We start from the raw sequence: 27933 nt of genomic DNA on the forward strand, positions 1-27933 counted from the left end.
TGGTGTTGAACTACTAGGATCATATTAGAAGATAACTTTTTTCCCCTTTTTTTTTTTTTTTTTTGTAGCAGAGATGGTATTGGGAATGAACCCAGGGGTGAGCTACATCCCCCCAACCCCCCCCCCCCACTGCTTAAAAATTTTTGAGGCAGGTTCTTAGGTTGCTGAGACTGACCTTGTACTTGAGATCTTCCTGCTTCTGCCTCCCAAATTGCTGGGAATACAAGTTTATGCCACCATGCCCAACTTTGATAACCTACCTTTTCCAGACTGTCATTCCATAAAAATTGTGAAGAGAAGTTGACTTTGCTCTCCTCCTTCACCTCATACTTCAGTGTTTTGGGTCATTTATCTTTTTAGCCTCTACTTTTGTACCTCTAACTTCTGTTGGAGCCTCAGCTTTTTGGTTCTGCAGCCAGCTAGCTTCCTTGAAGAAAGTATTGTCTTAAATTCTGAGAGGAGAAATTGTTTCTATGGAGTAAGAGGGATTCCCCTCCCCCCTTCCAGAATTGTAGAATCTTGGTAAAAGATTGTGGGGGTAGGGCAGGGGAAGAAGATCTTTAAGTTCTTTATGAGGCTAAACATTTTCCTCTTTCTAAGTAACGAATCAGTTAATAGGCCAGTATGAAGAAAAATTGTGTATTAGTATTAAGATTATTGTGTTTTGTTGGGCAAGGTGATGCACAGCTGTATTTCCAGCTACTAAGGAGTCTGAGGCAGGAGGATCACAAGTTCCAGGACAGTTTAGGCAATTTATTGAGACCCTCTCTCAAAAATTGTGTGTGTGTGTCTGTGTGTAGCAGCATAGCTCAGTGTGCATGCCTGTAATCCTGGCCACTAGGGAGGCTGAGGCAGGATTGCAAATTCAAGTCCAGCCTCAGCAACTTAGCAAGGCCCTAAACAATTTAATGAGACCCTGTCTCAGAAAAAGAGCTGGGGGCGGGGGGGAAGCTGGGGATGTGGCTGTGGTTGAGCTCTCCTGGATTAAATTCACAGTACAATTCACAAAAACCGGGGCTGGGCTAGCTAGGGTAGTTTATTGGTAGTAGCACTTGACTAGCTGCTTCTCGTGTGAGGCCTTGGATTTGATTCCCAGCACCACACATTCACATAAAGAAGCATATTGTAGGGGCTGGAGTTGTGGCCCGTGGTAGAGCACTTGCCTAGTATGTGTGAGGCACCGGATTTGATTCTCAGCACCACATATAAGTAAATGAATAAAATAAAGGTCCATCAACATATAAAAATTATTTTTAAAAAATTGTAGGATTTTTCCCGCCTTTTCTTTGTACTGGGGATAGAGTCTAGGGGCTCTCTACTGCTGAGCTATTTTTCCAGTCCTTTTTATTTTGAGACAGTCTCATTAAGTTGCTTAGGACCTTCCTAAATTGCTGAGACTGACTTCGAACTTGTGATCCTCATGCCTCAAACTCCCCAGTTGCTGAGATTATAGGTATGTGCCACCTGCCTGGCTAGTAGAATATTGTGTTTGGAAAAATTTAGCATTTAAACTGGTGGTGCACACCTGTAATTCCAGCTATTTGGAAGACTGAGGTGTGAGGATCACTTGGACCCAGGAGTTCAAGATCAGCCTGGGCAACATAGCAAGACCCCATTTTAAATAAACAAAAAATTAATTAATTTAAAAAGGTCCATGTATGTCCATGATGCACAATTAGGAGTGCAAAAATATTGAAAAGAGAAAATGGGTGAGCAAAACAAAAATATCACTGTAACTCTGAAATACACAGGACTAAAGTTTTATAAAGGACTGGATAAGATTTGGAACTTAGTAATAACAGCATTGTGGCCATCTTCTTAGATGAGTTTTCAGGGATGTGGGGGAATGATCACAGGGCTTTCCTCTATATTGCCGTCTTCCTTTTTATTTATTTATTTATTTATTTATTTTCTCGTGCTAGGGACTGAACACAGGGAGCTTTGTCTTTGAGCTACATCCCCAGTCCTTTTTATTTTTTATTTCAAAACAGGGTCTGAAGCTGTTTTTGGAATCCTGATTTAGCTTCCAGAGTTGTTGGGATTAAGGTGTGCACTATCTCGCCTGGCTTACTGTCTTTTCTTATTTACAACTAATAACTGGTCACTGTATCATACTGCTGCTTGCAAGTGCGTGCGCTTGCATGTGTGTGTGTGTGTGTGTGTGTGTGTGTGAGTGTGAGAGAGAGAGAGAGAGAGAGAGAATGAATTTTTTTTTTATGGGGGGATTAGGACATGGGATGAAACCTTGGGGTATGCCCCTCCCTGCTTGCTTCTTGTGACCTTGACCTTTCATTTTGCAATTCTGCCAACATTGCTCTTTGCTCCTCCTTTTATGTGTTATCCTTGTCTGTCACAACTACGTTTCCCAACTTTCTTTCCAACTGTTTTAAGAGCTGTAAGAATTTTGGTGCTAACAATAGTGTTATGTAGCTATTTTACTTTTATATGACTTAAAGATAGGAAACTATTTGATTGTCAGCTATTTTAGGGGCCCTTATATCAAGTTCGGAAAAATTAGCAAATAGATTTACTTCACTAATCTAAGATGTGATTTAAAGTGTTAATACCCTTTTTTCCTCCCTCTAGGCCAGTGTTACATCATTTGAGCCACATCCTCAGTCCCCACTTAGGTTTTTTAAACTTAAGTCTGAAACTAGCCAGGTGTGGTGGCACATACTTAATCCCAGAGACTTTGGAGACTGAAGCAAGAGCATTGCCAAGTTTGAGACCAGCCTGGAAAATCTTAGGGAGACCCTGTTTCAAAATTAAAAGGGCAGGTTAGTGGTAGAGTGCCCCTGGGTTCAATCCTCAGTACCACAAAAAGCTGTTACATGAGAATGAAAATGTAATTTGCATCTTTTTGGTTGTAAAGTTGATTATTTCCTAGTCTCTGGTGGTGTTTTTCTGTGTTGTTTCCCAACACATGTGTTATAAGGTCTACCTAATAAATAATAGTAAAAGTGGTGTTTGGATATTATAGAAATAGTGAAAATATTAGTAGATTAAATAGGATATTCTTAGAGGAGCTTCCTATACCTTCCATTATTTTATTTTCATCTGTTGTTTCATACTCTGCTTAACATACTCTAGGATATATGTCATAATATTTTACTAATTTTAATTGAGTAGAACTCATGCTTATTTTATTTGTTTTTTTTTTTTTTTTTTTTTTCATTTTGAATTACAGTTTTGAGTAATGTAAAATGCTGTGTGTCTTTGCATTCCATAGAGCTTTCCAGTGATTTGGAAGCATATTTACATGAGTGCATAGTCAACTTTTTAAAGTGATGACATAAAAACCTTTGAGCTCAACTTGTGCTTCAACAAGTTTAAGCAGCTGAATTCTAATAAAACTTGTCAAGTTTGGCAGGCAGGGATTTAGTGTTTAGAAAACCAATATGTCAATTTTACCCTCTGAAAATATTTAACTAGCTTATTAACCTAATGGACTCTCATTAGAGTGCAGCTGTTAACAATTAGTTATTCCATAGGGGTCATACTGAATGTCTTTAATAGTTAACTGATAATACTAGCACTTAATATTGTCCAAATTGGATTTTTAAAAATATGATATACGGTGCAGAATTGATACCTCCAAGAATATTTGTCAGGATGTTAGAGTTGTGTGGTACTTTCTTTAGGGGGAAAAAAAAATTTTCCCCTATCTCTGTGTCTAAATATTAACAGCATCACTTCATTCTCAAGGTATTTGAACTTTTAGAACTCCATAAAGAAGACTGTTAATTGCCATTTGATTATCTGTTAATTATATTTATTAAGTGTCAAAATTTTGCCTGATAATTGCATTCATTTCTTGGAGGTTAGGTGAACCTAATGAGAATAAAAGCGACATGTCACCTGGACATTCATGTCAACTTTCTGTATAAATGACCTGACTTCAGGATGTCAAAAGTATTCATTCAAAGACTGCTGCTGTTGTGTTAAACATTTTCTTTTGACTATCCTTTTTAAGTAAGTTACTTACAATTTAGTATCTTGGAAATTTTTTCCCTAGCAAACTTATATCTGCCCCCACCCCTTATATTGTTTGGGTTGTTTCAAGTTGTTGCTTTTTTTTTTTTTTTTTAATAATATTTTTAGTTGTAGATGGACACAATACCTTTATGTTATTTATTTTTGTGTGGTGCTGAGAATTGAACCTTGTGCATCACAAGCTAGGCAAGTGCTCTGCCACTGAGCCCCAGTACTCAAGTTGTTTTGATTAAAATTAATTGTATACATGGGGCTGGAGTTGTGGCTCAGTGGTATAGTGCTTGCCTGGCATATGTGAGGCCTTGGGTTCGATACTCAGCACCACATATAAATAAATAAAATGAAAGATTCATTGACAACTAAAAAATATTTTTAAAAAAATCTAATTGTATACAGCTGGGTGCAGTGATGCATGCCGGTAATCCCAGTGGTTCCCAGTGGTTTGGGAGACTGAGACAGGAGAATCAAAATTCAAAGCCAGCCTCAGCAATGGCAAGGTGCTGAGCAACCTAGACCCTGTCTGAGTAAAATACAGAATAGGGGTGGGGATGTGGCTCAGTGGTTGAAGTGCCCCTGAGTTCAATCCCTGGCACCCCCCACCCAAATATACAAAATTTGGTTTGCATTAATTATTCATAGTTCATATCTGTCTCCTTTTAAATGATGTCTGATTTGCCAGTGTTTTTATCTTTTCTTTTTCTTTTTTGTGGTACTGGCTATTGAACCCAGGGTTTTGTGCATGCTAAGCAAGTGCTCTAGCACTGAGCTACATGCCCAAGCCCTTTTTTTAATTTGTTTTTTTTGAGACAGGGTCTCTTATTGCTCAGGCTGCCCTCCAAGTTGAGATTTGCCTGCCTCAGCCTCTTGAGTAGCTGGGATTACAAATAACTATCACTATGCCCACCTGACAGACCAATTAAATTATGGTTTAATTGGTTTTTGAGGGGGATGTATGGCAACTTTTGTAATGTCCCCAATTTCCCAGCCTCTTTTACTTAATTGACAGGGTCATGTGAGCTGTTTGGCCAGTAAAATATGAGCAGAAACTATGCAGAAGTGATTGAAACAAGATTATTCTGTGTTCTTTCGCTTTGTTTTGTTTTTGTTTGTTTTTTTTTTTTGGGTGGTGCTGGGGATCAAACCCAGGGCCTTGTGCTTGCAAGGCAAGCACTTTACCGACTAAGCTATCTCCCCAGCCCTTCTTTCACTTTTTTGACCGGAGTGTCCTCAGGTAGCAGATGGTGCAGCTATAACTACAAAACGGTGAACTCTTTTAAACATGTTAAGTGAGAAATAAACCTTAGTTGTGTTCAAAATTTCAGTGGTCTAAAATCCAGTTCCTCTATTCTTTTGGAATATAGAATTGTTATTTGCAAATTGGAATTGTCAGTTCCTCAAACACCTGCCTCCACCAGTAGGGATTAAACCAGAACCTTGCACATGCTGGGCATATGCTTTACCACTGGGACACATCCCCAATCCGAATCATCAGTTCTTTAGAAATGTTTAAAACATGTTTACTGTCTATTCTATACTGTCAATTTTGAGATTCCAAGTAGAATACATCCAGGCTTCTTTGCCTTCTAAAATCTTTGGGGAGGCAAAGCTGTTCTAAAATTATGTGCCAGTTTCTCTAAGAATAAATAAAGTTATTTGGCTGGTACGTTAAATATGTACATGCTTTGTAAAGGACATTTGTATTTCATGACTTGACTCAGTGAATCACAAACTCCCCTGGTGCAACCTAATTCTCTGGTGGAGTTCCTTTGTATCCCTTTCTAAACCACTTATTTTCAAACTTAAGATTTTTTAAGGAAGACATTGATTTTTGAGTTCATGGAGTTCTTTGTCCATCTGAGCTCTTTTATCTTTGGTGTTTTAATATTCCTTTGGTCTTCAATATAGGCATTCCTACCATTGTTCTTAGCACTGATCTTTTTTTTTTTTTTCCCATTTGGGATCTCCCCCACCCCCATCATAGATCAGATTTCTTTATCTGTTGTGCCTTTTTTCCCAGAAACATTGTCTACATTGTAAAAAGTCTTTCCTCTTCATCCAGTGATCCTAACTCTCAGTTTTAACAGGTTTTCTCTGATAAGCATAATCTTGAAACATTATTAAAATGTAGACTGTTGATATTTCTTCTACCCCCAGTTTACCTTTCATTTCCATCAAAGGACCAAATCCTAAATTATGCAGCTACTGAGACCATTCATCAAGGTATTTTATCTTCCTCTTCCTGTTCTTTTCTACTAAAGAGCACCTTTCTCTTGTGGAAATTTTTCTTTTAATACATATTTTGAGGCTTATTTTGTGAAGCATCTAAAAAGTAACCATCGTGATATAAAGGAAAGCTCAATGTGAGTGGATGACAGTGACATTTTATTAAAAATGAAGGTCTTAACACCGACATTTCTATTTCTTTTTAAAAATTTTTTTCATGCATCTATATAGGGTAATAATGTCTGTCTCAGTCTACCGTCCTGACAGTTTGATTTTAGCAATGGATTTACTTTGTTCTTTGTAGAGCTTCTGTTAATTGAATTATTTTTTTCCTCAGGGATATACTCCTTTCTTTGCTATCCAATCACCTGCATGTGAAATACTAGATTTAAAAATAACAGTTTCAAATAGCTATAAACCTTTGTGGTCTAAGGAGATTTTTATACCCAGTTGGGTTTTTTTTTTTAATTAGTAAAAAAAATACATATATATATGTATATTATTAGTTGCTGATGGACCTTTATTTAATTTACTTATTTATATGTGGTACTGTGCCTCACACGTGCTAGGCAAGTGAGTTGCTTAGGGCCTCACTAAATTGCTGAGGCTGGCTTTGAACTTGCACTCCTCCAGTTTTAGCCTCCAGAGCCACTGGGATCATAGGCGTGTGCCAGCTGGGCCCGGCAAGGCAATGTCTGAGGATTTCCCTTTTCTCCTCTTGATGTGTGTACTTTACATGTTCTTGGGCTAAAGACTTTCTTGTTCTATGAGCACTGTGTTGGTCAGCTTTTTGTTTTTATGACCAAAATACCTGGCAAGAACATCTTAAAGGAAGAAAAGTTTAATTTGGCTCAGTGTTTGAAATTCAGTCTCTGATTGGTCTACTCCATTGCTCTGGGCCCAAGGTGAGGCAGAACATCATGGCAGAGGGTGTGGTGAAGGGGCTGTGCTTCGATTATGGTGTCCAGGAAGCAGAGGGAGGGGTCGCAGGGAAGTTGAACCCTTCCGGGGCATGCCCCCAGTGACCAACCTCTTGCCATGCTGCACCTGCCTACAGTTTCCACCCAGTAAGTCCATTCAAACTAAGATAGACTGATAAGGCTGGAACTTCCATACTTTATCACTTTACTTCTGAATATTCCTGTATTAACCCAGGAGGTTTTGGGGGGCATCTCTTAACCAAACCATAACAAGTACTTTGCTTAGAAAGTAGCGTGGCAGTTAGGATCCCAGGCGCTTAAGTTAAATTATCTGGGTTTGAATTTTGGTTTTGCCATTTTGTGACTTAAGGCAAATTACCCTTGGCTTCAGTTTTCTTTATTTTAAATTAGGATTTGTAGTTCTAGTGGTTGATAGAGTGTTTTTCCACATTGGAAGAAGATGGCTTATGACCTGAAGGCGGCTTTGGTATGAGGTATATTAATCCTGTAAACCAGTACAAAGGCTCCTGGTGTTTCCCATGATTGCTTCTGCACAGTTTGCTTCCATCCTGACCCTGAATCTTATTAGAAATTGTAAAATTGAGCTTTTTGATCACTTGTTGGGCTGATGCCCCATTTTTGATTTCTTCGTTTTTGTGGTACTGGGAATTGAACCCAGGGCCTTGCGTGCTAGGTAAATACTCTGCTACTGGGCTACACTCCCAGCCCTTTTTATTTTTAAGTTTTGAGTCTTGCTAAATTGCCCAGGCTGTTGTGGAGATTGTGTTCCTCCTTCCTTGGCTTCTCAAGTAGCTGGGATTATATGTGTGCGATAATTGTGCCTGACCTGTATTTAGCATTTTTTTTTTTTTTTTTTTTTTTTTACTGTCTTTAGAGGATTAAAAAAACTCAGTAGAGACTTGTTTTACCACCTGGCAGGGACAATCTGGGAAAATCATGTTTTATTGTGATAATGATGTGGAGTAATAGGGGCATGAGAGTAAGCTTTTTGGAGATAAGGATCTAGAACATTAATTTCTAGGTTGAAAAATGTATTATAAACAGGAATAAATCCCCCCCCCCCCCCCAGTACTGGGAATTGGACCCAGTGGCTTGAATGTGCTAGGCAATTACTTTATCACTTAGCTTACATTCTCAGTTCCCAAAACATGTTTTAATATATTAAATGTTTGTGTCTCTGGCTCTGGTAGTCATGCAACCAGTTTTTTTTTTTTTTTTTCCCTTTTCTTTTGTTTGGTACTGGGAATTGAACCCAGGGCCTTATGCATGCTAAGCACATACTTTACCACTGAGCTTTACTCTCAACCATTCATATTTGTGTGTGTGTGTGTGTCTGTGTGTGTCTGTGTGTGTTTAGTTGTAGGTGGACACAGTACCTTTATTTTTATGTGTGCTGAGGATTGAACCCAGTGCCTTATACGCGCAAGGCAAGTGCGCCACCACTGAGTTGTAGTCTCAGCTCCACATCTGTTCTTAACAAATAATGGAATTTCCATACACATGAATTCAGACCCAAATGTGATTAAATCAATACACAACTTGGGTTAGATTGGGAAATATTCTACTGATGGGATCTTTAACAAGTTTAAGCACATTTTTTAGTTTCCTCATATAAATGGAGATAGAACTGTTACTTGTTCCAAAAGTCTGTTGTTGATTGAATGTATTAATAGAAGTTTGGAACATTTGGAGCAATACCTAGCATGGGGTATTTTTTTTGTGAATGGGTTTTCTGTGTGCTGCTGCCTGACTCTAATGACTGTAATGTAGATTTGTCCATCTCTCTTTCTTGTTTTTCTTTCTTGTGGTTGCAGGAGATTTAACACAGGGCAGATTTATCACTGAGTCAACAGTCCAGCCCTTTTTATTTTGAGACAGGGTCTCACTAATTTGCTTAGAGCCTCACTGAGTTGTTGAGGCTCTCCTCGAATTTGTGATCCTCTTGCCTCAGCCTCTCTAGTTGCTGGGATTCCAGTTATGGGTCACTGTGCAGCTGTAATACAGGTTTTGATGACATGATTCTAGAGTTTGGGATGAATTAGAGCTTTCCTAAAAGTTTTGGGGTATGTTATGGTTAGGATTTATTTTGCTGGTGTTAAAAGGATAAGAATAACACTTATCCTGAGTGCTTCATTATAGTCATAGTTTGTACAAATTGTCACAGTACCGGTTATAGAAATTTAGGATGGATTAAGAAGCTTCTGATTCATGCTAATGCTGTTAGTACACTACCTAAAGGAATGGAGAAATTCCCAAACATGAGGGTGCTAAGAAAAGTTTGTTAGGGTTGTGACTCAGTGGTAGAGCGCTTGCCTAGCATGTGTAAGAACTGAATTTGATTCTCAGCACTACATATAAATAAATGAATAAAAAATAAAGGTCTGTCAAATGTTAAATGTTAAACAAGAAAAAAGTTTGTTAGGATCTTAATTCTTGGTAGGTATTGTGTTACACCTGTGGTCCCACTTCCTCAAGAAGCTAAGGCAAGAGGATGGTAAATTCAAGGTGAAGTCAGTCTTGGCAATTTAGTGAGACCTTGTTTCTAAAAAATAAAACAAGGGCTGGGAATGTAACTCAGTGGTAAAGTGCTCCTGTGTTCAGTCTCCAATACCAAACCAAAAAACTGAAAAAATTTGCTGAAGCTGCCTCAGCCTCTCATTGGGATTATAGGTATGTGCCACTGTACCTGTAACACAAGTTAAGTAACTTATTAGGCAAAATATCTAAATTATTATTTTTCCAAAAGAGGATACACAGATCACTAATAAGCACATGAAAATGCTTAAAACTGACTGCTATCAAAATCAAAACAACGAGGGTGTGTAGCTCAGTGGTTGAGTTTGTGCCTAGCTTGGTTGAGGCTCTGGTTCAAATCCCCCCCCCAACAACAACAACAACAAAACCTAAAATGCACAGTGAGATACCACTTCACACACAATGTGATGATTGTTTTAAAAGGGGTAGGGGCACAAGTGTAGATGAGAATGTGTGGAGTTTAGAATCTGCCTACATTGCTTCGTAGAAATATAAAAATGTCACAGCCCCCATAGAAAACAATTTGGTGTATTCTTCCACAAAAAGTCAGTAACCCTAGGACTCTAAAGTTACACTTTTAGGTATGTACTCAAGACAACTGAAGTCATATATCCATACGAAAAGTTTTACATGGGTGTTCATTGCAACATTATTCATAATAGCAAAATGGAAAGGTTCCATTACCTGGTGAATGGATAAGTAAAATGTAGTATATATATATATACAGTTAAGTGAAGTGTTAATACGATATGAATGAGTCTTGGAAATATGCAAGGTGAAAGAAGCCAGTCACCAAGTGCCATATGTACTGTTCCAGTTTATACAGATATGTAGAAACACAGTAGATTGACTTTTTTTCTGTAGTTGGGTTTTGGGGTAAATGGTAAGTGACTGGATTGGTTTGGGGTTTTTTCTTTTAAAAGGTGATGGGGGCTGGGGATATAGTTCAGTTGGTAGAGTGCTTGCAAGGCCCTGGGTTCAAACCCTAGCACCGCAAAAAAAAAAAAAAAAAAAAAAGTGATGGTTGTAGAATTACGTGAATATACTAAAAACCATTGAATTGTGCACTGTAAATGTGTAAGTGGTTATAGTATGTAAGTTTTATCTCAGTAAAGCTGTTGTTTAATGAAGGGATAATTGCTGCTGCTTTAGTTTTACCACATAGTACTCTTTGCATTGTTTTGTCAGTGTCTAATGAAGGTAATTATATAGTTGAATCTAGAATAGTAGATTTATCACTTTTAAAATATATTTTCCCTTGTATTATAAAATACTAAATGTTCATTGTTGGGAATAGGGACTTAGTGGTAGATGATTTGCTTAGTGTGCAAAAGGCCTTGGGTTCCATCCTCAGCACCACCAAAAAAATGCTGAAAATTTGTAATGCATAACAAGGTGAAAAATAGATTTAGATTAATCATTTGGAATAGTATCCAGAAATATATCACTGGTAAAATTTTTGTTTAACTATATGTTTAGTTTTTTTTTCATACATAATGCATAACCCTATAATAAAAAGAATAAATAATAATACTTTTGGTGTTACTTTATTAATACTTTGAACTAGTTTGGAAAATTGAATTACTGGTCTGTTGAGGTATGTTTAACTAGTTGGTTTTTGAAAATAAACTAGAATGGAAATAAACTTATTCCATTGCCTCCAAATTTAGTCTTTGTGCTGGGCATGGTGGTTCACACCTGTAATCCCAACAGTTTGAAAGGCTGAGGCAGGAGGATTGCAAGTTCCAGACCAGCTTCAGCAACTTAGGTCCTGTCTCAAAATTTTAAGAGGACTGGGGATGTAGTTCAGTTGTGAAACACCCTTGGGTTAAATCACCAGTACCAAATATAAATAAAAAATAATTTTATACTGATGGAATCATAGTCTTTTTTCACTTAACATGTTTTTGATATTTAACCATGCTGCTTGCACAGGTAATTCTTTTTCATTTTTTAATGATCTGTAATATAGGTTTGTACTGCAGTTTATTCATTTCACCTTTTGATGGAATTGAGTTATTTTTACATTTTTACTGTTATGAATCATGTTGCTGTGAACAATGCAAAAGTCTTTGAAGATAATGTTTTCTTTTGGATAATACTTAGAACTGGGACTTAGTCACATAATGATATTTTTTTAAAAAAACAAACTGCTGGACTATGTTCTAAAGAACTTTATAGCATCTTAATACTTCTATTTTCTAGTATTTATGAAGGAATGATTTTTTTTCTTTTTTTTTTTTTTTTTGGTACCAGGGATTGAACCCAGAGACACTTAACCACTGAGCCACATCCCCAGCCCTTTTTTGTATTTTATTTAGAGACAGGGTCTCACTGAGTTGCTTAGGGGGTCTCACTAAATTTCTGAGGCTGACTTTGAACTCTCAGTTCTCCTGTCTCAGTTTCCCCAGCAGCTGGGATTACAGGCATGTCCCATCACGCCCGGCCAAAGGGATGATATTGTGTGTGTGTGTGTTGCTGGTGATTGAACCCAGGACCTTGTGCATGCCAGGCAAGCACTCTTACCAGCTGAGCTATATCTCCAGCCCCAAAGGGATGATTTTTGAAGCATTTTCCTGGGGTTGTACATTTGGAAGACTTCCTTAATTTACCACACCCTTGCAGTAAAGGTGCTGTCTGTATTATACCTACTTGTTAAGGTACACTTGTTAAAAAGCAGATTCTTAGGTCTCATCACCAAAGATTCTGAAGATTTAAATATGTGGAGCCATTTGTTAATACATTTATTTGGTATTATCGAATTTTTGTTTGTTTGTTTCTTTCTCATGTTGTATTTTTTTGTGTATTGGGTTTATTTGTGCCCTTTTCTTTGCTTGCCACCTAGTGGTAACAGAGAGTAACCATCAAATTTTTACCAATGAATGAATTCTTAGGTAGACTAGTGCTCTTCTAAAAGGAGGGTTAAAAATATTGTAAGTTTGCAGGGTGCCATGGAACATGACTGTAATACCAGTGACTCAGGAGGCTGAGGCAGGAGGATTGCAAGTTCGAGGCCAGCCTAAGCAATTTAGCAAGGCCCTAAGCAACTTACCCTGTTCCCTTTTAGAAAAAGAAAGAAAGAAAAAGAATTTTAAAAGGTTGGGGATATAGTTCCCAGAGTTAAATTCCCTAGCTCCCCCCCCCAATCAAAAGTTTACGCTTGTGACTGTGTGCTCAGTATATTTTTGCTGTATGAATGAATCCCCCATCCTCCTGAGATTTTACTTTTTGGGAAATACAGTTTAATTTGTATTTACTTGTAAGGCAACATGTTTTGGAACCTGTAAAAAAAAATTTTTTTTTTTTTTTTTTTTTTTTTTTAAGCGTGGGATACTGGGGATTTAACCTCCTAGCTTTACCTCCGAACCACATCCTCAGCCCTTTTTATTTTTAAGAAAGGATCTTGCTAAGTTGCTTGGTACATCAAACTTGGCGATCCTTCTGCCTCAGTCTTCAGTCATTGGGGTTTTACCACTTTGCTTGGGTAGAGCCTATAAATTTCTAATCTTTTTCTCAAACTGCCAGTTCAGTTACTTTGGAGAATGGATAGGTGTATATTCTTGGTGTTCTTATTTAATCTGAGAGAGATGCCTCCAAATCATAATGTAAATCATACTAGACATTGCATGAAGTTTTTCTATTACCTTATAACTTATGATCTATATTCTCTTTTAATATTTTTCTTGTTGTAGATGGACATGATACCTTTATTTTATTTATTTTTTATATGGTGCTGAGGATTGAATCTAGTGCCTCACACACATGCTAGGCATGCAATCTACCACTGAGCCACAAATCCATCCCTCTTTTTTTAAATGTATATATTTTTAGTTGTCAATGGACTTTTGTTTTATTTATTTATTTATATGTGGTCCTGAGAATCAAACCCAGTTCCTCACACACTTGAGTCAAGTACTCTACCACTGAGCTACAACCCCAGCCTGATCTGTGTTCTCTTGTTGGCTCTTATTTATGACTCATACTAGTTATTTCCATAGCACTAGCACTTGAACCCAGGCGTGCTCTGCCACTAAGCTACGTCCTCAGTCTTTTTTGTTTTTATTTTTTTGAGACAGAATCTTGCTAAGTTGCCAAGGCTTGCCTTGCGCTCGTGATCCTCTTGGCTCAGTCAGTCTTGGTAGCTGGGATTATAGGGGTGCTTTTCCTGGCCCTGCTGTCCAACTAATTTTGATGATTGTGAAGGTTTTTTTTTTTTGTTGTTGTTGTTAATATGGAGGAGGTGCTGGTGATTGTTTCCAGGGCTCATGTGCTCTACTGTTGAGCTATACCCATGCCCCCTATTTTTGTTAAATATTTTAGCTCTTGCATTCTGTTAACTTGACAGGTACATGGTGGTACTGTGAAAGGGGTATGTGTACAAAGCTTTTTAAGTTTGTATGAACTGATTTTGCTTTTCCCATTTAGAAATGGTGGAATCAATGAAGAAAGTAGCAGGAATGGATGTGGAGCTGACAGTTGAAGAAAGAAACCTCCTATCTGTTGCATATAAAAATGTGATTGGAGCTAGAAGAGCTTCCTGGAGAATAATCAGCAGCATTGAACAGAAAGAAGAAAACAAGGGAGGAGAAGACAAACTAAAAATGATTCGGGAATATCGGCAAATGGTGAGATTATTTTATTTGTCAAGGAAAATGATCATTATTTCTTAAATGTAGGAGTTGTTAGTTTGTAGAATTTTGGTACCTTCCTTTATTGAAAGTATTGTATTAGTCACCTTTCTTTTACAGTAACAAAATACCTTAGGTAATTAAATTATAAAGAAAAATAGTTTATTTTGGCTTATAATTTTAAAAGCTTTCAGTCCATGATCAGGAGGATACAGGTCCTCTGGTGGGTGTGTGGGATGGAAGTAGCAGAGAGTGCCTAACAGAGCAAAACTGCTTTATGAGCTAGGAAACCAGCAGGAAGAGACCTTTGGGGGACATTTATCCAAACCATAGGAATGTATTATCTTACAGTTTATGTGTAGAAGGGATGGGGTTGGGTTTGTTATGACTTGAATGTGTCCTAATTTTTGCCTTTTATGTTTATAGTTTAAAAAAACAATTCTCCAAGGGAAAGGAGGCTTGTTTCTTTTGAGTGTCTGGCTTAAGTCTCAGGCTTACAGCTGTAAGTAATTTGGCCTTAGACATTGGCTATTTTAGGTCATGGCCTAGCACATATTGAATATTCATCTTTTTACTCATCTGAATTAGAAATTACAAACTACAGAGTATTTCAGGACTACAAGCATGTGCCCTGTGTCTAGCTGTGTTTAGTTTTGATCCTAGCACAACTAGAGAACAAATTTGATTTTTGTTTTTATTGTAATAAGCATGAAACCATAATTTACTACATTTAGGGCAATTCTGTATGGCTCTTGAGTGCCACACAATTTGAAACATTGTCTCTCTCCTTATGGAGGCTTATTCTAGTCATTGAGTTTTTTTTATTTTTTTATATTTTTAGTTTTAGATGGAAATATTTTATTCATTTATTTTTATGTGATGCTGAGGATTGAACCCTGTGCCTCACATGTGCTAGGCAAGTGCTCTACCATTGAGCCACAACCCCAGCCCTATCACTGGTTTTTAAACAATAGTAATTATTAGAGGGTTTGGATTAAGAATTGTTTGATGAATGTTATTTCAGATTATGTTTCTTTATACATGCAAATAAAGGTGGGGCTTGGGATGTACTCAGTGGTAAACTCTTACTTAGTGTGCGCTAGGTTCATGGGTTCAGTACCCTCTGCCACCAAAATGAACAAATAACCCTGAAAAGGTCGGTGTTATCCCACTGTGTAGATGGCAAAAACAGGTTCAAAGTAGTTAAGTCACATACTGAGGTAAAGAAGTAGAATGTAGTGAGTTGAAACAATGAACATGGGTTGGCAGTAGACAAGTTTGAACCAGAGGGCTGAAGAAATGAGAAAAGATGGTGAAGAAATGTTGTGAGCTAGTTGTGGGATTTTGTCTAATTAGTAAAGGGAAGCATGAAGCAAGCACAGTAACTGTTTGGGAGAAGATGAAATCAAAAGACTGGAGGTTTGCTGAGTCTAGAAATAGGATAACAAGAGTTTAAAAAAAAAAAAAGAGTAAAAAAGGAAGTTATAGGCCAAGAGTTGGAATGTTAGAATTTAAGAGTAGGATAGAGTAGCACAGTTGAGGTTAAAACAAGTAAAGGTCATAGAGTAGAGATCAATGAACTGAACTGTTTATGCTGGGCTTGTTGGTGCATACCTTTAATTCCATTGATTCCTGGAGGTTGAAATAGGAGGAATGCAAGTTCTAGGCCAACCTCATTAACTGAGACCCTATCTCAAAAAGGGCTGAGGATGTAGCTCAGTGGTAGAGTACCCCTGGGTTCAATCCCCAAGCAAAAAAAAAAAAAGCAAAAACAAAACAAAAATCCAGCTGTGTTGTTGAATGGAACATGGTGCAGTATCAGTTATTGGAGATGTAAGCTGTGTATACTTAATGAATGTGGGAAAGAGCCTGGAGATTTGCTTTGGAGTAATAAAACCAGTCATATCCAATAGGTGAGGATCTAGGAGTACTTAGAAATCTTTCTTCTCCTAGGGTATTCTCTACTTGAAAAGCTACCAGGGAGGTAGTTTATTTAGAAGACAGCTAGATTTACTTAGCTGATAGGGACAAGACTATAGATGAGAAAGTGGGAGAATTCTTTACAATGCGAAGGAGATTGAACTGGAAAGGTTCAACAGTATTACTGAGAATTAATAGAAAATTGATAGCAAGATGATCATGTGCATTTTGGGCATTATAAGCTGATAAGAGATGAGTGGCAATATTTACTTTGGTTTGCAGATTTTTGGTGTCATAACTGCTTGTGAATCACTTCCACTAAAGTGTTTGGTTCTTGGAATATAGTTAGGAATGTGAGTATTGGAGACAAACTAACTGGGTTTGAAATTTTGATTTTTGTCCCTTGTACCCTGCCTAGGTTCATACCCTAGCTCTCCCTTTTTTGAGGGTGGTTGGGTGGGAATTAAATCCAGGGCTTGATGGACTAGGCAAATGACAGCCCACTTGATTTTTTGTTGGTCTTTGTGATAAGTAAGACATCTTAACCTTTCTTTTCCTCTGTAAATGGAGGTAACAGTTCATGGTAGAAGTTAACTCATGTAAGTGCCCAGCACTTAAAAGCAATCAGTGTTTCATTATTACTCACTAGCAATTCTGTTGTTGAACTCTGAGAGGTGGTATGTGTGTGTCTGTCTGTCTGTCTATCTATCTAGATGTCTGTCTGTGTGTGCGCATGCGTGTGTGTGCCTGCCTGTGTGCAAACCCTTAAGGAATAGCATTCAGAGAGGAAAAGATACTTTCACAATCTGGAGAGAACCTTTCTGTACTTTTGTGTCAAGAAGGGAGAAGGAAGTTTAGAGGGGATGTGTGTTCTATTTTATACTAGACTCTCCTTTCTTAAAACCAGAGGTAGGTGGTCAAATGTGAAATACTTTCTAGACTTAATCTGATTTTTCCCCCCCTCCCACGCTTCCAGGTTGAGACCGAGCTAAAGTTAATCTGTTGTGACATTCTGGATGTACTGGACAAACACCTCATTCCAGCAGCTAACACTGGCGAGTCCAAGGTTTTCTATTATAAAATGTAGGTTCCATACTAGAAGGGAAAATGTAAGATTAAAAGTTTGCATTAGAATCATGACATTCTTCTATATAGGTTTTCAGTTTTTATTTAAGAATAGTTATTTAATGTTGGAAGATTATATGGGAGGAGTGATTCTTAAAATGTTATAGCTTGATTTTCAGTTGCAATTCTTCTAGTAGAGAATTGTTGCATTTTAAGATGATCAGATCAGTCTCATAAAAAATGTATTGGCTTTTGCTTTAACTATTTACCTTCTTTTGCTTTTGTGGATTTCATCCCCCAGCTACAGCTATACACTTCATGATCTGCCTCCCCCCCAGTACTGGAATCAAACTGGGGTCAGGGGGAAGGGGATCTCCCACACAAATCAGGTGCTCTAGCACTGAGCTATATCCCCAGTCCTTATTTTATTTAAGACAGAGTCTAAGTTGATTAGTCTGACTTCAAACCTACTGTCCTCCTCCTTCGGCCTCCTGTATAGCTGGGATTATATGTGTGGGGCACCATGCCCAGCTCACAGTGCAGTCTTAACCATTGTGTAGAAATTTTATTTTGAAGGCTGGGAATGTCAGTAGTAGATCACTGGCGAAAAAAGAAGCATTTATTTCATGACTAATAAATGTGTCATAGACCACATAAACCAGGTGATTTTTTTTTTTAAAAACGTTTTATTTATGTCAGTTAATTTCTGTGGGAGTTTGCTTATATTTATTAAAATGAACTCTCAAAGGAGAAAAAGAAAAGCTAGATTAACCAATTATTTTTTAGTTTTATTTTTGTTTATTTGGTGGTGCTGGTGATCGAACCTAGGACCTCATGTCAGTCAAGAGCTCTCTGCCACTGAGACAAATTCCCAGCCCCTCATTCCTGGTTTTTTTTTTTTGGGGGGGTGCTGGGGATCGAACCCAGGGCCTTATGCTTACGAGGCAAGCACTCTACCAACTGAGCTATCTCCCCAGCCCCCTTGTTCCTGGGTTTTAAAAAATTATTTAGTGTATCTTTGGGCTGGGGTTGTGGCTCAATGGTAGAGTGGTAGCATGTGGTGAGGCACTGGGTTCGATCCTCAGCACCACGTAATAAATAAACAAATAAATGTATAATGTCCATTGACAATTTTAAAATATTTGTAGAAAGTTTTTGTTGTTAGATGTATTTTTTGCTATATATTTTATTTTACATGTTATAGAAAACTTGAAGTTACTCTATTTAAAATGCATTGTTACCTAATTTTGGTTTTGTTTTGTTGTAGGAAAGGGGACTACCACAGGTATCTGGCTGAATTTGCCACAGGAAATGACAGGAAGGAGGCTGCAGAGAACAGCCTAGTGGCTTATAAAGCTGCTAGTGATATTGCAATGACAGAACTTCCACCAACGCACCCCATTCGTTTAGGTCTTGCTCTCAACTTTTCCGTATTCTACTATGAAATTCTTAATTCCCCTGACCGTGCCTGCAGGTAAGTCATGGAGAAGAACAGAAGTTCTCAATATGAAGTGAAAAGGTTCTGGAAGAAGATAGTTACTTGTTTGGTTCATTGGGTCTACCTTTGTAGACTCAGTTACATGAGAATTCCTTTGGCCCTTGCTGAAACTGTTGGGATGACATACAGACCCACAGCAGTTATGATCATTATGTTGATGCGGTCATTTTTCATGGTAGATTTGAAAGATTCTAACATCATCTTAATTTTTGGACTATTAACCTTTAGTCTTTATAGGCATGTATTCAATAGTTTATTTTCTGAGGTTGGGGATGTAGTTCAGTGGTAAGGCACTTGTCAAGCAGGCATATAAAGCCTGGAGTTTGATTCCAGGTGAATATATCACTAGTATTTTTTGTCTTAATAAAAACAATTTTCAGTGTCATTTATGTAAACTATTCTCTCACTTTTAATTTAGGTTGTTTCCAGTTTTTGATACTATAGATACAAATTTTAAAGGGCTTTCTTTATGTATATAACTTTCCTACTTTTCAAAAATTGTAAAGTACACATCACATGAGTTTTTATCATTTGTAGCCATTTTTAAGTGTACAATTCAGTGACATTAAGTATAGCTATGGTGTTGTGTAACTGACTTTCTATTTCAAGACTTTTCATCATCACCCTACCCAAAATATAACTTAGGTGGTAACTCCCCAGTTTCTCCTCTTCCCCAGTTCTAGTTGCCCAGGCTTGCCTTGAACTTGGTGATCCTCCTGTTTCAACCTCCCAAGTAGCAGGGATTATAGGTGTGCACTATAGCACCTATCTGTTTTAATTTCTGAATTTGCCTGTTCTAAGTACCTCCTATACATGGAATAATAATATTTGTTCTTTTCTGTATGGCTTATTTTCCATAGCATATTTTCAAGATTCATTCATGTTATAGCATGTATCTCAACTAAAGTTCTCTTTCTGTTTTCTTTTTTCTCCCACTGGTTTGAATCTAGGGCTTTGGGCATGCTAGAAATGCTTTGCCACTGAACTACATCCCCAGCCTCCTAAAGTCCTTTTTTGTGGCTGAATGTTGTTCATTTTATGTAGATAACACATTTTTGGTTTATATATCTTTTTATGACTTAGTTGTGTTTGTTTTTTTTCTTTTTGACTTTTTAAATAATGCTATATCATCAATGGTATACTAAGTATCTGTTTGAATCCCTGTTTTTAACCATACCTAGACATAGAATTGATGGGCATGGTAATTCTGTTTTAACTTTTTGAGGAGCCAAATTTTTCTACAGAGTCTGAATTGTTTTTAAATTCCCATCAGCAATATTTGAGAGATCTATTTTCTCCATGTTTTTACTAACATCTGTTATTTTCTTATTTTATTTTTTTGGTATTGGGGATTTTTGACCCAGAAGCACTCTACTGTTGAGCTACATCCCTGGCCTTTTTCATTTTTTTATTTTGAGACAGGGTCTCACTAAGGTGTCCATTCTGACTGTACCACTGAACTGCATCCCCAGCCCTTTTTGTTTTGAGATAGGGTCATAGTCTATCTCAGCTTAGTCTTAGCTAAGTTGCTGAGGCTAACTTTGAACTCAGATCCTCTTGCCTCAGCCTCCCCAGTTGCTGGGATTACAGGCATGCACCACTGTGTCCAGCAAGTTTTCGTTTTTTTAATAAAAGTTTCACAATAAATATCATAGCAGCAAAAATGTATGTTTTTTCTATTTTCAATGAAAGTATTTTAAAGAATAAAAAAAGGAGAGAGTAATTAAGTGGAACTTTTTGTATTGATTTGTGTGGATCTGTTCTAGGAATTGAGCCCTGAGTCCCTCTCATGCTAGTCCAGAACTTTACTGCAAAGTTCATGGGTATTGTCTGAGACTTTATTTTGTCCTAAAACTTTATGAAGTAAGTGAACCATTGACTTGAACTGGAAAAAATATTTGTTGTTGGTGGTTTAGATTGGAATTTGGTGTTAATTCTGTTAGCCTATATAGGTTAGGTCTATATATTGTAGCCAATGGTAACATGCTTGCAGAAAGCATATAGTAGTGCTCAAAATATCTTTATTCCAAAATTTTTAAATCATTTTTACCATTATTCAACTGGAATAACTAAAGGATAAGATTGATATCTCTATTTTTGGCCTGTTTAGTTAATTTTTATAATACATTTATTTAATCTTAGGTTGGCAAAAGCAGCTTTTGATGATGCAATTGCAGAACTGGATACACTGAGTGAAGAAAGCTATAAGGACTCTACACTTATCATGCAGTTGTTACGTGATAACCTGACACTATGGACTTCAGACATGCAGGGTGATGGTAAGTAGACTCTCTGTAATTATAAATGTATATTCTTTGAGTTGCTGGATTATTTTACTCATTTTTGGAAATTTCCTCATTTTTAAAATATTAAAATACAATATAAATTCACAGTCTGTCTGCTACCAACTGTCAATTACTGCCTTACAGGAAATGATACCAAAGCATAGAGATGATAAAAGACATATTTGGAAAAGGGGGATTTTATGTTAATATTTAAAGATTTAAAAATTTTACCTTTAATTAAAATGTTTTGTTAAACTTAGTTTACCTCTTTCATACTGTTTTTTGAAGGTTGGGGACAACAGGGATGGGAGAGCAAGCAATTCATTTCATCTTCCCAGATTGAATTTGGGGAAGGTAGAGTTTAATTGTATTTAAAACTAGATGGTATTGGTAGGTATTTTTGAGTTATCTTTGGTTGGAAATCTTTTATCTAAAAAGGGTCTTATTTTCCTCCTGAAGTCTGTAGAGGAATGAAATGTTTTGTCCTCGAGTCTTTAAGGGGTCTCATGGAGTTTGTTTTCAGTTTTATATAGTTACTAAGAGTGTTTACAAAATTTAATTGTGATTTGGGGAATGTGTATAAATCTTTATTTTAAATGTAGAGGTCCAAATTTGTCATGTTTGTTTTATCTTTTTGAAAAATTGTGGTGGCATTGCTGGTTATTGAACTCCTGTTCTTCAACTAAGCTATAGCCCCAACCCCCAAGTCCATTTTATTCTGGAGCAGGTTATTGGAAGGGGCTGGAGAGAGGACAGTGTGATGTGACCATTATGAGATAGTTGTATGGTTGCTGGTTATGGTGGTAGAGGGTCGGAACAGAAAGTTTTTTGACAGTTTTGGCTGCAGTTTCTAAAGAGTGTTATCCCAAGACAGATGTATTGTGTTGTTAAAGGGAGGGGTATGTCCTCTGTTGGTCAGATGCACATGCTGTAATGTCTGAAATATACTTACATATTAGGGTATATGTGTTGTCAGTTTGTTTACCCTGGAAAGATCAATTCAAATTTCTGACTTATTTTAGGTTATGGTACTAACATGAGAATGAGGTAATTCAGCTTCTAAAACACACTAGCTTTATGAGAAGCATTCATGTGTTTGACTAGATCTGGATTAGTAAGATGTGAAATGTGACTGACACACTTAACAAATCCAGAGGAAGCCAGGGGTACTTTTCCAAACAAAACTTTTCAACCACTAGTCCTTTGAAATATAAAACCAGTTTACCATATCTGAACTACAGTGACTTCAGGTTCCTTCTAGCTTTAAAATTCTATTGTATTTTAATAATAACTATCAAAAAAGAATGGCCTGTCGCCCGCAGCTCAGTGAAGACTAGTATTTCTGTGCTGCTTTGAGGGAATAAAAAAGAAAGCATGTGGAAAGTTTGTTAAGCAGTAATGATTGCTGCTTTTCCCTGAGTAAAATATATCCCTCCAAACTAGGGACATGCTTTTAAGGCTGAAAGTAACAAAGGTGTCCTGGGTTGCAATGCCTTTTTAAAGATATTTGATGCCAGATCTTACAGTAACTAAGTTGCTAGATTACACAATTTAAGTATAAATTGAATTTATATTCTCTAATGCACCTATATTGCTCATTATCACTGATAATTAAGAGTTGATTAATCACAGTAGACTGTCATCATTCCATTTTTATACAGAACTAAAATCCTATTTTTGGTTATTGAGTATAGTATTATGAAATGGACTGTCTTTTTAAAAATAGGAATATCTTCTTTAAATTACTTACATTTTCATGGTAGGAAAGATTTTTTTGTACAAAGATTTCTTGTTACATTTTAGCATAGGTTTTTTTTTTAAGCCTGAAAGTTATTTTTAGTGTCCTCCTTTTCCTCTAAACCCTCTTAAGCTCTGTTTTCACTGTATACGGTTTTATTAGCATTCTGGTCTTCTGAGTTCCACCAGAATCAGCCATTAAATTCTACTTACAGCAATCTAAAGCATTTCCAGCTTGCAGTGCTACACATCTCAAAATGTCTCCAGCCAATTCCAAAAAGCTCCAGAAGCTTCCTGACCACATGGTCAGGTTAGTCATAGCAACAGCCCCACTCCCAGTACCAACTTCTGTTTTAATCAGCTTTTTTACCTCTGACTAAAAGAGACCTGACCAGGACAGTTGTAGAGGAGGGAAAGTTTATTCAAAGGCTCATGGTGTAAGAGGTCTCAATCCATAGATAGCAGACTCCATTCCTTGGGGCTCAGGGTGAGGATGAACATCATGGCAGAAGGAAGAGTTCACATAATGATCAGGAAACAGTGAAAGTTATTTTTAATCTAGAGAAATTCAGTTGTTTCAATTTCTTATTCAGTCTGTAAATTGAACAGTTGATTAAATTTAATTAAAACAGTATTTTTATCTAATAGTTATTAAATTTGTGTAAAATGCTTGTAGTTAAGGAGCATGATAGTATTAACAGTGAAAAAAGATCGTTAACATTGTAGTAATATTAAATTATTAAGGGCTTTAGGAAATTCTTCACTTTTGCTTAAACAATGTGTAGTACTGTATATTCTATTAAGGTGATTTGTAATCAGTTCCATGCTAAATGTAGAAGAATTACTATAATGAAATTTTCAATTTTCCAGAATGTTGCTTGCTTTTAGTTTAAGAATTATTTAGGTGGTTTTCTTCTTTATTTCTGACTGTGCAGAATAGTGTCAAAGGATTTGAGGATTTCTAAAGGAAGAAATGTATGTGGTTTACTTATATACTTTTATGTCTTGTTACTGCAGTATATGTTATGTCTGTCCCAGTGTGTTGGAACGTATTTCTTTAAAAGGATCACTGTCCTTTTCTCTTGGAGTGATTTCAATCATTTTCTCTAACCTATCATGAGAGGACTGTTCCATACACAAGAATGTGTGTGTGCTGTTCCTCCCTCCAAAACCTAGAAGCAGGCACAGAAATACCTATCCAAGGAAATCTTTTTTTTCTTTTTCTTTATACCTTACAAAAGGATTTTATTTTCTTAGCAACGAAAGGAAGGATTGTGGACAGATTATTTCTTAGAGTGAAGTTTACACAAAGTAAAAAGATCAAAATCTGACTCCCCTGTATCATTGATATTTTCCTTTGTCCTCTCTTGGTTTATTTTTCTTGTAATGTTGCTTTCATATGATTGTCTCCCTCCCTCTCTCCTTGAAATATAGATTCCTAAAGGAAAATCCAACTCTTCCTTTCCTAAAAACTCTACTTTGTAAGTCATTATCATGGCACAGTGAATTTTGCTTTTAATTTTGGTTCTTCACTAATCACGCCTGCATATTCATCATCTTAATTGCTTACAAACTGCCTGTTCTACACTTCAAAGTGCTAAACTTTCTAAGACATCATTAGCCTGCTACCCCTGCCTATGTCTGGTTGGGTGTGACTTAGACGATGAAGTGATTTCTATATATGTAGGACTTTTATACCAAAGTTACTTGGAACTTTTGGCAAATCTAATGATTGCTTATGAGTGAATTAGAGTGTCTCCTAGTGTTAACTGTATATTGGCAGTGTATTTCAGTGTTAAAAATGAGAGTGAATGTGAATGCTCCCATGATGTTTCCTGAATTTTGAATATGGGTACAGTTGGGGGAAATGAATCTTTGGGGAACAACTGGGTGTCTTTGAGCTTTTTCCTTGGTAAATGGTTATTTTTGTCTTTGCATGTCTTTTTCTATAATACAAGTCAAAATCTTGATGTTCTTGAGAGCCACATTATCAAGTCAGATGTTTTTATCACAAGAGATTGAAAACTATCATTACTTAACCCTTAATAATATAATAGCATTTATTGTTTATCATGGAGGTCTTTAAAAGTATTGAGATATTCTTAGTATAAATACTTCATGTTTATAACTAGCCAGTGTGTCCATCTTAATTAGATAACAAGCATTATGAATGGTTGTCATCTGAATGTTTTTTGATTATTTTAAGAAAAATATTAGCTATATGTGGTTGCACACATCTGTAATCCCAGGTACTTGGGAGACTGAGGCAGGAGGACCACAAATTTCAAGCCAGCCTGGGCAATTTAGTGAGATCCTGTCTCAATATAAAATAAAAAGGGCTAAGGATGTAACTTAGTAGAACACTTATCTTGCTTCCTGGGTTCAGTCCCAAGTATTCTCCATCCCACCCCTAGGTGTTTAGATAGGTGTGTGTGTGTGTGTGTGTGCGCGTGCGCACATTTTTATATTTAAATTCATTATTTTTGTATGTGGTGCTGGGGTTCAAACTTGGCCTTGCATGTGTTAATAGCACATGCTCTGCCACTGAGAGCTCTGCCTCCTGGTCTCTGAGTAATTGATTTTTGTTTTTTAAAGTTTAGTTTGATTGAAACTAGTAACTCCATAGACATTAATAAGTGTTGTTTGATTTTTTTTTTTTTTTTTTTAAAGCAAAAGCCTCTGCATGCTTCTTTATTATGCCTGACTTGTTTAATGCTTATTAATAAAATTTTCCTCCAGTGAATAAGACTGGCTTTGTGTTGCATGTCATGGTGCAGTTGAACTCCTCAGGCTAATTGTCATGTTCAAAAAGAAAAGAGAAATAGCATGGTAAAGCTGGTCCAAATGCCCTTCTTTAATAACCTCAATGGTCTGGTTTACTTTGAGCATGCTGTTTCACTCTGATGTGAGGAATCTGATGATAGTTTGATGTATCTGAATGAGAGACAAAAAATGTTAAGTGTTCATTTACAACAACAGAATACCCCCCACCAAAACACCATAAAACTCCTTTGGAGCATTTTACCACTCAGTTCAGTTTATTGAAACATTTCTGGTAATTGAACTTGTGGGTAAATTAGATTTTGAGGGGGGCAGGGAAGAAGCAAAATACTCTTGGTTAAAGGGGTGAGGTTATTGAGAAAGAGTATTTTGACCTAAGGTATACATGAAAGCTTGAAAATCATTTTATGACTATGGTTACTTTGGCTGTGTACTTTTAAGAGCTTTTATATAAAATCATTGACTTTGTGCATCAATTTCTTTTCTCTCATGTTGACTATTGACCATTTCAGGACCGTGATCAGCAGCCTTTCTTGATTTAGGCATCTCTCAGATATCAAGGATGATAGAAGCCTGTGTTCAGTACCAATTGTAGCAAATATGAGTCCTTAGCTTGGAATGACAACTTTGTGAATATTATAACCTCATATAGTCAATATGAAATAATGTTTTTCTTCTTTACAGGTGAAGAGCAGAATAAAGAAGCGCTGCAGGATGTGGAAGATGAAAATCAGTGAGACATAAAAGCCAACAAGAGAAACCATCTCTGACCACCCTACTCCTCCCTGTCCCACCCCTTGGAAGTTCCCCATTGTCACTGAGAACCACCAAATCTGACTTTTACATTTGGTCTCAGAATTTAGGTTCCTGCCCTGTTTTTCCGCCCCCCTTTTTTTGTTTTTGGTTTTTTTTTTTTTTTTTTTAAACAGTTTTCAAAAGTTCTTAAAGGCAAGAGTGAATTTCTGTGGATTTACTGGTCCCAGCTTTTAGGTTCTTTAAGACACTAACAGGACTGCATAGAGGCTTTTTCAGCATTACTGTATTGTCTCCGTGCCAGAAGTGGCAAGATCACCATTAGAAATGGAAATTACATTTGAAAGCCATTAGACTTCTAGGTGATGTATCTGAGAAATTGATCACACTTTAGAGGCATATGTGGTATCATTTTTTTTTCCTTTTTCTAATTGTTTGAATTTTATATCAATGTTTAAACTTAATTGGGTGTTAGCTTGAGGTGGTTAAAAGGTTGTTTTGGGGGAGGTTTGTTATGGTTTTGCTGTAAAAAGTGTTTCAAACTCTGCTGAAATGTTGCTGAAAAGCATGGTGCTGGTAACAGTTCAACAATCCGTGGCTGCTCATTCTTGCCTACTTTTACTCTCCCTCTGAAGCAGGTTAGCATTGAAGGTGGTATGGAGAAGCCTGCATGCGTGTTCAATTCTTTGTTTCTTCTCCTTCCCTTTCCCTCTGCCTCCCCTACCCTCCTTCGCTCGCTCAACCTCTTTTGTTCAGTATGTGTAACTTGAAGCTAATTTGTACTACTGGATATCTGACTGGAGCCACAGATACAGAATCTGTATTGTTCTTACTGAAACACAGCATGGAATTAACATTAAACTTAAATAAAACAAACCTAAATTAAAAATGCCAAATACATTGCGCCTCTATCCTTTATACTTCTAAAATAAAATCTGTAGTCCAAACACATTGACAGTATTACATTTGCCTGAATGTGAAAAGATTTCTCCTTTTTTTCCCGTAAATTATATATATCTGTCACCCAAAGATGTATATTTTGGAAAAAGAAAATACTGCCTGTAATCTGGTTGTGAAGAACACTAAGTAATCTTTTAAGTTAATTGATTACATGTCCTGTCTTCCAAATCAGTTAGCAACCCAGTATTTATGTTGATCATTAAAGTACAACATGAGTATTTAACACAAGGTGTAATTATGGATCATTTTCTGTCATGGAAGATTGGGTTGTGTACAAACAAATAAGGCTGATGTGCCAGAATAATTACCCTTGGACTGAGGTATATACTATATACTCTTCCCTGAAATCAGTGACAGGTGAGGAGAAGTTTCATTTTCTGTGTTATCTTACCAGAAGCACTATATTTAAGTAGTTTCTTCCAGAGGTAGTTTGTGTCAGTGTTTATATGATTTTACATTGGGCAGTTAGATATCTCATTTTAACATTGATGTACACCTGAGTTATTTTTAAAGTTTACTTTTGGACAAGTTGTTTCCAACCTTGCTATTATGAAAGGTACTGCATTAAATACCCTCAGAGTAGTTTTTACGTAAGTGTTTGCATCTGTAAGATG

General features: G+C 36.8%; 1 protein-coding gene and 1 non-coding gene across 3 annotated transcripts in view; one reads left to right on the forward strand and one right to left on the reverse strand.

Annotated features, from left to right (window-relative positions):
* Ywhae (tyrosine 3-monooxygenase/tryptophan 5-monooxygenase activation protein epsilon) overlaps window positions 1-27255 on the forward strand; it is a 34189-nt gene extending 6934 nt beyond the window's left edge. The window contains exons 2-7 of one of the 2 annotated variants that reach the window (XM_047545837.1): window positions 14118-14317; window positions 17217-17323; window positions 18573-18779; window positions 20946-21082; window positions 24260-24306; window positions 26291-27255. In XM_047545837.1, the coding sequence (XP_047401793.1) occupies window positions 14118-14317; window positions 17217-17323; window positions 18573-18779; window positions 20946-21082; window positions 24260-24267 (659 nt within the window). In that variant the 3' untranslated portion in view covers window positions 24268-24306; window positions 26291-27255. The remainder of the gene's footprint in view (window positions 1-14117; window positions 14318-17216; window positions 17324-18572; window positions 18780-20945; window positions 21083-24259; window positions 24307-26290) is intronic. The other variant, XM_047545836.1, reaches the window with a different exon arrangement.
* Window positions 18206-18280, reverse strand: Trnat-cgu (transfer RNA threonine (anticodon CGU)). The gene has a single exon. It is a non-coding gene; the product is annotated as a tRNA-Thr (tRNA).
* Window positions 27256-27933: the final 678 nt, after the last annotated feature.

The sequence above is a fragment of the Sciurus carolinensis genome, chromosome 3 (genome assembly GCF_902686445.1).
Source record: "Sciurus carolinensis chromosome 3, mSciCar1.2, whole genome shotgun sequence".
In the NCBI taxonomy this organism is placed as follows: domain Eukaryota; kingdom Metazoa; phylum Chordata; class Mammalia; order Rodentia; family Sciuridae; genus Sciurus; species Sciurus carolinensis.